Consider the following 10,058-nt stretch of genomic DNA (forward strand, 5'->3'; position numbering starts at 1 on the left):
AAAACTGTATTCCACCTTTCAAATGTCCCATGTTTGGTGCTCTCCCGCAAATTCCAAACACTGAAGGAGACGAGGCCTTTGAGGACACATTTTCTTCTTAAAAGCCTTCTCTTGCAGATGGTGTCTGGTTGTTGGACTGCACTCGGCACCAGTAACAACCTTCATATCCCGTGTCTTGACTGACAGCCAATGGGATCCTCCGGCTCAGGGCCAGTGACATTTTTTTGGGTACCAATTTTTTGTTCCATAACTCCCAGAATCTTTGAATAAGTTTCAAATGACTGTCTTACTGTGTCCAACCTCAGCAGCAATGGCGCGCTGCAAGAGGCCTTGCTTATGCAGGCTCAACAATCTCACCACGTTCACAGAAAGAACGCTTTTTTTGCATTTGCCTTCAACAGATCATGACAGTGTGAATACCTGACAGAAAATCATATTCAATACACATTTTTGCCAAGATTTTGTCTTTTACAGGCTGTGTGCTCAAACTTTTGATCAGCTGATGAACAGCTTATTTCATTTTCATGCTTAGTAGCAATAATTTGGTTATTTAAATGTTTCAGTCTCACTCCCATTTCTTCTTTTTGCATTTTTACGCTCTCCTTAGAACCTCCTTAAGATCCAACAGAGCAAAATGTAAATTCTTTGAAAAATTATTTCAAATAGTTGTTCAACTAGTCTTAAAATGTTGATCAGGATTGTGTTAGCCCTCTACTGTCATTAAGAAGTAATGATTGTATTTATTTTGTCAAATGTTTCACATTATGATTGTTTTCACCACTTGTGTGCTGGAAATTTTGATTGTGCAGTTTTAGGAATGATTGAAGTGCAAATTGTTTAGGCTGAAAAAGTGTGAGCGCCCCCGGCCTATAGGATACGTTTTCCAAGAGCACAACACACAGCTGTTGATGTTCGTTCTCTTGCACAACGCCATGAATAACAGATTCAAAGTCAATTTCATCCCTCCACTGCCCGTCTTTCCTTGAAACTACACATAATGTAGGAAACATAATTACAGAGAAAATGCAGGAAATACACTTTCTAAATAATTAATAGACTCTTACGAAACAAAAATCAGCCATCATAGAAAGACTGAGTAAAAGTTGAAAATCCCCCCATGTGACTACTTGCTTAGCCACAATGACAAATGGAACTAGAGCTTACTGCATGTAGTCAAACACTGCTGACAAACACACTATTGTTGTACTTTCATAATCCAAACTAAACTTATACTGTGTACACGGCCACACCAACATTCCTGCATGCTACAAAAACTTGCACTTGGTTTTATGTCTTTCCGGAGTATTATTCCTAACCTTGGCAGTTTTGTCCTCAATTGCAAAAAACATGTTACGACAATGAGGGATTGGTGTTTCATGACAACGTGGTGTTTCTGTTTATTATTATTATTATACTGATATGCAATACTCTCCACTACAGTAACGTACCAACAACAAAAGAACAGTGAGAAAACTGACATGGCTTGGTAATAATTAAAAAAAGAAGGTCACAAACAACACGGGCCAAGAGAAGACTACTTCTGTATGAAATCTTTCTGTATATTATTAACTTTCAAATCCAAGTGACAATATCTGCACTCCAAGCTAGTAAACTATATGAGCAAAAACGAGGGCAAAGATGTTTTAAACAAATAACAATATTGCTTCGACTGCTAGCTGAATGCGTCTCGGTTTTCTTGGCACCATTTTCAAAAGGGCTACGGACAGAACAAAAGCCAAGTCCAACCATAACATATTCTGCCATATCAACTTGGAGGTACAGAATAGTTCTTTTCATTAATGATGACTGGCGAGTTAAACTTGGTACTTCCTGCTGTACCAGCCGAGCCTGTCTGCGAACTTTAGCTATTGTGTCATCTGGGCTGCAAATGCTAACATCTATTTAGTCCAGCTTCTAGCTACCCCGCCGTGCGCGTCACTTCGTGTGTGCGTTCCGGCCGACGTATAAATAATGTGTCTCAAAATGAATGTGTATTTCATGTACTTACAGATTGTATCGCTCATAGGTAGTCGCCATCTTTGTTCCGTTTCTTAACCTGAGCCCCGTGAGACTGACAGCTTCTGAGTTTGTGTTGCCAGTTCGAAAATGTGCCGCCCACACCAAACCGCCTTGTTTAAATGACTGATTTATGTGGGACCTGGCAACTATTGAAGGCGTGACTTTAGCCGAGCTACCCCACCTAAATCTTGGTGTGGTATCATAACCATCGCAAGCAAGCATATTTCACAAAATTTACAATTTACTTTCTTCGAAGGATTATGATCAAATCCGTGCATAATAATAAACAATAACCGTCAAAAATGGAACCTCACATGTAAGTGTGAAATTGTCCGAGATTTTAATTTAGATTGGCATTTGTCGTTGCTTTAATGAGAAGCAACCCGACATTTAGCATCTTGGCTCCATTAGTATATTCCATAAATATCTCCATTATATATGGTTTAAATCTGCGTACAGAATAAATCAATTTCCTGTGTTGCACTGCGTGTACGGAGCTCCAGTAACAGGCACTGCCGTGAACAGCTATAGCACGGTATGAAGGACCCCGCTTTAAAAGCTAGGGCAGCCATTCCACGCCCTCTCTTTTGTTCAAAGATTGAAGAGTCTTGGTGTTCTTCGGTTTTCTGTGTATGTATAATTAATAGCGCTACAACCAATTGAACTTTTTAGCCTTTCTTTTTTCATTACATTTCAAGGCTTGTGCATGTCGTATTGTATGGCAATATTTTTAGCACTGTTGTGTAGCACGTGGTTAGGCAATGAAAGGTTGAATTTTGGCCCTTCGGAGCGGTCTTTCATTATTTTATTGTTAATTTCAGACAGTACGAGACGAGAGGAAGTGAGTGCTGTTAAACGATCGTCATACAGTACAACACAGTTGATCAAGATTTATGTAGCCTGGATGCTAACTGGTAGATCATCTTTAGTGCAGATTGCCACGAGACTCTTATCAAACTGCTTTACAATTAATGGTTTTAAACCATAGATGTTTAACAATGCTAACACTACTCGGTATGGATCTGTTGAAGGTTACACTTGGATACAATATCCGAGGAAGTAGAGCAGGAACTGTGCTGCGTACAGGATTTGCAACTCTTGCGTGGATGGTGGTTATTTCTTTGATCTTGGACTAATGTATTGTATTGCTACAATAATGAATCATAAGACTAGAGTCTCTGAATACACAATGAAGCTGTTTTGTAAAGTACACTCGGTATGCATCTATGGATTTTTACTCTACTACTTTGTGTAGTCAACAGATAAATATACATATATATTTTCACCTTTTCAGATGTGTAAAGTGGTGCGATGGGACTACTGCTCTATTGCAAGGTATGTTTGGCAACTGACAAGCATGTTCCTACTCTTAAATGTGGAATGATGATGCTATAGACTAGAGTCTCTGAAAAACAGCATGAAGTTGTTTTCACAGTGCACTGACCACAAAACACCTTTTGGTTTGCACATCACAGCCATTTTTTTACACTTGACTGTTAATGCAGTTTTTCTCAAATAGTGGGGGTGGGCCACCGTGTTCGGGGTTGGGGCACGGTGCATGAGAGGCAGGGAGTACTTTGAATCTTACTGCAGACCTGTCAACATGTCCAACATTATTGTACTCAACATGCAGTTTGACTCTTGAACATGCTTGTATGCTTCACAGCTCTCCATTTTGTTGCATTTTCCTGGTTTCAGGTTTAAGTTCAGTCTGTACAGTACAGATAAAGATATCAGGAGGCATGACAGAAAATATAGAACCGCTTCAGTATTGACACACACATTTTGGGGGTTTATGTGCAGAGCTATTGAGATTAACTGAAACAACAGAGTATTAGGCCACATTGAAAAAAATACTGATGATTTGAAGTTGTAAAATTATGCCTGTTTTTCATAAATTTACGACATTCTTGAAATCAGTTTTTTTTTCCCCCAATGTGGCCATAATACTCCGTTGTAGGTTGAAGAAAACAAGTTGTAGAAAAAGTTGTAATATTACATTTTACCTAAGGCCAAAAGTCACAAGTCCCCCAATTTCATAGCTGTCTCAGGCGATGCCTGTTACAACAACAGCGTTTCCCCAAGGATTTTTTTGAAGCTGTGGTGGTGGGCTGCACGAGAGGCGTCCTGCCACCGCTCTCGTGCCGCTGCTCTGGCAGGAATAAAAATACGTTTTTAACTTAACTGTAAAAATTTCAACATTAGGGTCGTGTTCCGCAGGCCGCAGAACAACAAATGCATTAATTAACTTTAAATGCATTTCTCTCTGCCTTTTCTTACACTCATCTGTCAAGTGCCAACAGGGCAGACAGGTGATTCCGGTGCATGTTTTTCAAACTGGTGTAGTTTTTATATTTGACAAATATTTTATTTCAAATTAATTGTGGTCAATATGTAAATAATACGATATACATGTTTCTATATAGCACAGGGGTGCTGGCACTTTTTCAGCATGTGGGCTACTTTGTTCCAAAGATCTATCTCCTACTATAAACATAGAGAATATGTGTGCGTGTTTATTTTATTTATACATGAGTAGTTATGTACATTGTACATGTATATCAGGGGTGCACACAATCAAAATTATTTACCTCTTACTATAAAACATATAGCGTATATAAAATCTAACCGGTAAACTTTGCAACTGCTATACTAAATACTAGTGATTAGTATTTCACATTCACAGTTTTAAAGGTTACAGGTCATCAAAAAGTTGATGGTATTCAGTAATTCACAATTCAAATCAGTGTGGAAATAAAGATAAAACATTATTCCTTAATAGTTGTGTGCATAAATTGAGCAATATGTCAGTGAAAATAGCTACGTAGCGTTCATGTGTTACATCCAGTTAGCATTTGCTATACAACATTACAGATACTGTATACGCGAAATGGAAAGGATTATGCAAAAGACAATGCAGTCGCAGTCAAGGCAACATATTAAAAAGCTTTCAGCAATGGGCACATTTTCCAATTCATCGTGAAATAGTAGTTTAACAAACGAACATGGGGGGAACAAATTTCTATAGTAGTAGAGTTCATGATGCAGCCATGAAACAATTGAATATTTTTTCTACAAGTAGAAAAGCTTGCCTGAAGCGAGAGGAAAGTGTCCTTCCTTCCTGAAGAGCTATATTTTTCCTCTGACATGATGACACAATGACTTGATTCTTGTAATATTACGACCTTATTCTCGTAAATTTGATTTTGTTTGTTCATAAATGTACGACTTTATTGTCAATCTCTGTTTTCAATGTGGCCCTAATACTCTGTCGTAGAAACCTACACAAGATACTCTGTTTAACAAATGTGAAGTGTGATGGCACACAATGGGTTGCAACAGTCTTTCTGAAGTTAATTTGGGAATTGTCACATGATTGACCTGGAATTTTTATTTTGCAGCTCCTGGCACAGTAAAAGATGTTATCCATTCAGATGTAAGTATATTGGGGTTGGAAATTAGATGGGTACATGTTAAGAGCATGGCAGAATTAAGATACCAACTCTGCTATAACTACAAAAATATTCAATTTATAAATAAGGAATCCTACTTCATGGGAAGGAATAGAATTACGTGGAGAGGGGTTTTCTTTGTGTATTAAGTCTGGAACCAATTAACGTCCATAAAAAATGATTATGTATTGGGTATGACACAAAGGTTGGGCTGCGCTGTATTAAGTGACTCCGTTAAAGGGTTGTATGGGTGTAGCATGTTGTGTGGCAATGAAGTTAACTTATTTTTAGAGCATTAAATTGTATTGAATTGGTTCAATTTCAGAAACTGTAAGGATTTCCTTATGGGTGGCAGCATGTCTAAACAGAAACCCCAACGTGAAGGTGGATGAGAGCAAGTGAGTGGTATTATCCTTTATCAAGATTTATGTAGCCTGGATGCTAACTGTTCATTTTTGCTGTAGTTTTGCCATGAAGACTCCTATCAAACAGCTTTTACAATGAATGGTTTTAAAGTAGGCATGGGCCAGTTACTAGTTTCAAGATATACCACGGTATGAAAAAGTCACTGTTTCAAACCTGCTAATGCGTCATATCGTTTATTTCTATGGTATGAGAGAAAGTGGAGGTCCAGCACGGCCACTACGTGGAAATACGTCGTCACCTCTTGTGTTGGGCTTTGATCGGTTGAAACCACATGCATGCACTGTGTTGCAATACATCTGCAATGAATAGCCCACACGTTGTTAGCTGCCTCGTTAACATTAAGCTACGTAAGTACGGTTGTGCTGTTGTCGGTCGACATTACTCGCATGGAGGGTCACCAAATGTGGATATGTGATTAAGGAGACCAGAGTGGAAGATGATTGGTACAAAGTGTTTACTCTCCACTGAACAAGCAACAACCACTTAACATCTCAGTTGCCAACAACAGTCACATGACCCGGACACGCAAGTTTGTGGAAAGTGTTAGTGACCTGCCACTATGAAATAATGTAACATTAAGAGTTTAAAATATGTATTCTTTTATCATTTAAATGTGACCTTCTTGGGCACTTTTTTTTTTTTTTTTTTTTTTTTTTAATTTACTAAAAATATCTGACTACTTGAGTTCCAGGAAGCCACAGTAGAAATTATTCAACTATTTTTTGCTATTTTAAATGCATATGTTGCACTTAAGTTATCCACCCATCCATTTTCTATACCGCTTCTTCCTCATTAGGGTCGCGGGGGCATGCCGGAGCCTATCCCAGCTGACTTCGGGCGACAGGCGGGGTACACCCTGGACTGGTCGCCAGCCAATCGCAGGGCACATACAGACAACCATTCACACTCACATTCATACCCACGGACAATTTAGAGTCGCCAATTAACCTCACCTGCATGTTTTTGGGATGTGGAAGGAAACCGGAGTACCCGGAGAAAACCTACGCGCACACGGGGACAACATGCAAACTCCACACAGAAATGCCCAAGGGAGAATCAAACCCAAATCTTCCCGATCTCCAGGCTGTTACTGTATTGGCCAACGTGCTAACCACTAGACCGCCGTGCGGCCCCACTTAAGTGAAAATTACTTTTTTTTTTTTTTAGTTTTTCCCCAATAATAATGTCCAAGACATTTTAGAGCTGTTATCATACCGTGAAACTATAAACTGTGATATTTTTGCCCAAGGTTATCATAATGCCAGAATCTCGTACAGGCCCATACCTATTTTAAACCATAGATGCTGTGTAACAATGCTAACACTACTTGGTATGGATCTGTTGAAGGTTACACTTGGATACAATATCCCAGGAAGTAGAGCAGGAACTGTGCTGCGTACAGGATTTGCAACTCTTGCGTGGATGGTGGGTATTTCTTTGATCTTGGACTAATGTATTGTATCGCTACAATGATGAATCATAAGACTAGAGTCTCTGAATACACAATGAAGCTGTTTTGTACAGTACACTGAGTATGCATCTATGGATTTTTACTCTACTTTGTGTAGTCCACAACAGATAAATATACATATATATTTTCACTTTCTCAGACGTGGAAAGTGGTGCGATGGGACTACTGCTGTATTGCAAGGTATGTTTGGCAACTGACAAGCATGTTCCTACTCTTAAATGTGGAATGATGATGCTATAGACTAGAGTCTCTGAAAAACAGCATGAAGTTATTTTCACAGTGCACTGACCACAAAACACTTTTGGTTTAACCCAGTAAATGCACATTTTTAGTGGGGGGGGGTTACAGTAAGTGCAGAGGTCATGAGGATACGTGGCATGCATTATGGTGGCACACAATGGGTCTATAGCCTTTCAAGACTGTCACATTATTGAGCAATATTTTTTATTTTTCAGCTCCTGGCACAGTAAAGGATTCTATCCATACAGATGTAAGTATATTTTGGTGAGAATTAAGATGGATAAATTGAAACCATTGCAGGGTTCAGATGCCAACTTGATACCAATGATAAATGTTGTGGATGTAATGATACATGTATTTGTAACCACATTTTTTACTATGGATCGTTCAGTTTGGTAAACAAGCGTACCAATTTACCAATTGGTACACATTAGAAGTGACCACAGGAAGTTGTTTTTTCCCCAAAGTCACTTGATAAATACAGCAATCCCTTTTTTATGGCCGTTAATTGGTTCCAGACCTTACCGTGGTAAGTGAATTTCCACCAAGTAGGATTCCTTATTTATAAATGGAAAATATTGGTAGTTGGAGCATAGAAAACCTGTCTACAACCTTCTAAATACCCTTTTTAACATTATTAGAGCCCGCTAGACATTAACTGACACCCCTATAGTCACCTTTACATTCATATTGCTTAATATACTTGTAGTAGACATAGTGCGTAAATAAGCCATTTAAGACAGAAATAAGGCTGTCGTGTATTGCTATAAATGAACAGTGTATACAGTAAAATGGAGTGCACTCATTTGCTTTGCCACCCAAACCTAATGTCTGTTTTGACTATCTTCAATGCATAAATGATACCAAAGTGGCACATCCTTCAGTTTTTCCTGTATGCGCCTTTTTTTTTTTTTTTTTTTTTTACTTTGAGAATTGTATTTATTGGAGTTGTTTACATAAAAGGTAAGCAATTTGGATTTGCATTGTGTTCACTCATTGAACAAAACGGTGACCTTAAAACTGAAGTTCTACAGACCGTGTTGACCGCATTAGACCCTTAGTAAATGTTTTACCAGTGCACATCTGCACTATGTATTTGTTAGGGTATAAATAAGTATAGGTGGTCCTTGTGTTACGTTTTGTGGTTACAAATGTCTCCATAAATTAGACAGTTCTGATGTAATTAGTTTGGTTTGTAAATATGAGACTTGTTTGTAGATGTGATGTATAAATGGTCTGTTTTGTCAATGATGAGTCAAATTGAGATGTACTGATTTATAAATGAAGTGTACTCGCAGCGCACTGAGACACTCAGACCACTGGTTATCAATTTTCCCAAGAATTGCAACTTCAGCATAAATGATTAACTGTCTTGTTTTCACAGGTAATTGTGAAGACACACGGCTTGATGTTTACAACACTCCTGTACCAAGGCTATGCATTTACTAATAATGGAAAGGGGCTGAAATGTTCAGTTGTATTTGCATAGATGTTTGCATAGATGTTTTGATATTTGCATAGGAATTTGGGTGGACTATCTACCCAACAAATGTAATTTATTGTTAACAAATCAATATTAATAAAGCTACTCAACAATCTGCTTTCTTTTATTAAATGTGTTGATTTTAAAAGTATTTGGTTGAATTCTTGTTTTGACAGGTTGTTTTAACCTTAAGACTTTTTTCATGACCACAGATTGTAATTCTGCAGCAACTGGCAAATTGGAGAACTAATAAAAAAAAAAAAAAAAGACAATTTGACATTTCAGTTTCTTCACAATGTCACACAAATATGCTGATTTAAAATTGAGTGACAATCCAGGTCAGTACAATGGTAGAATATTTGACTAGCTGGAACATCCATTTCAAGAGCTACTGTAAATCATAGAATATATTTGATTAGAACTAATGAGTCAATGTATAGGCCAGGGGTGTTCAAACTTCTTCCGGTGAGGGCCACTTCCTGAAAAATGACAGGGTGCATGGGGCACTTTGGTATTTGTAAAATACAGTATGCTATATAGGAGCTATATATACAGTGTGTACACACACACACACACACATACTGTGTTTCAAGAAAAAATCTTTATTGGCTTTGTGGTATAGGTGGAAAAAAATGTACGTTTTTGGTGATATTTTAACTTTATTCTCGTAAAATAACTTTTTACACATCATTTTATCCCAAAAGTATTGTAAATGTACAACAGTTTGTTTCCCAATTCTACATTTTTTAAAATAACTTTTCCAGCTACTTTAAATTTTGTGTTTCTAACTTTATTCCCATAATATTTTGACCCTTTTCTTGTAAAATAACTTTCCACAACCTAAGTTTCCAAAAATGACTTTTGTTTCTCATGCTATAACTTAAATATATATATTTGTTAATTCAACTTTATGCTACTAAAATATTTTTTGTCATATGTTATACTAATAAAATTATGCATTTTTCTG

The 10,058-nt window shown here is 37.6% G+C and overlaps 1 protein-coding gene, 1 long non-coding RNA gene and 2 other non-coding genes across 4 annotated transcripts in view; 3 read left to right on the top strand and 1 right to left on the bottom strand.

Moving 5' to 3' along the window:
* Positions 1-2,161, bottom strand: part of sacm1la (SAC1 like phosphatidylinositide phosphatase a) — a 41,351-nt gene extending 39,190 nt beyond the window's left edge. The window contains exon 1 of the mRNA XM_054763897.1: positions 2,009-2,161. Within this exon, the coding sequence (XP_054619872.1) occupies positions 2,009-2,037 (29 nt within the window). The 5' untranslated portion in view covers positions 2,038-2,161. The remainder of the gene's footprint in view (positions 1-2,008) is intronic.
* Positions 2,162-2,558: 397 nt separating this feature from the next.
* Positions 2,559-9,206, top strand: LOC129173676 (uncharacterized). Its single transcript, XR_008567270.1, has 8 exons — positions 2,559-2,649; positions 3,314-3,354; positions 5,421-5,455; positions 5,797-5,869; positions 7,245-7,322; positions 7,508-7,548; positions 7,824-7,858; positions 8,993-9,206. It is a non-coding gene; the product is annotated as an uncharacterized LOC129173676 (long non-coding RNA).
* LOC129173706 (small nucleolar RNA SNORD52) lies at positions 3,396-3,465 on the top strand. The gene has a single exon (XR_008567284.1). It is a non-coding gene; the product is annotated as a small nucleolar RNA SNORD52 (small nucleolar RNA).
* Positions 7,590-7,659, top strand: LOC129173705 (small nucleolar RNA SNORD52). Its single transcript, XR_008567283.1, has one exon. It is a non-coding gene; the product is annotated as a small nucleolar RNA SNORD52 (small nucleolar RNA).
* Positions 9,207-10,058: the final 852 nt, after the last annotated feature.

The sequence above is a fragment of the Dunckerocampus dactyliophorus genome, chromosome 20 (genome assembly GCF_027744805.1).
Source record: "Dunckerocampus dactyliophorus isolate RoL2022-P2 chromosome 20, RoL_Ddac_1.1, whole genome shotgun sequence".
In the NCBI taxonomy this organism is placed as follows: Eukaryota; Metazoa; Chordata; class Actinopteri; order Syngnathiformes; family Syngnathidae; genus Dunckerocampus; species Dunckerocampus dactyliophorus.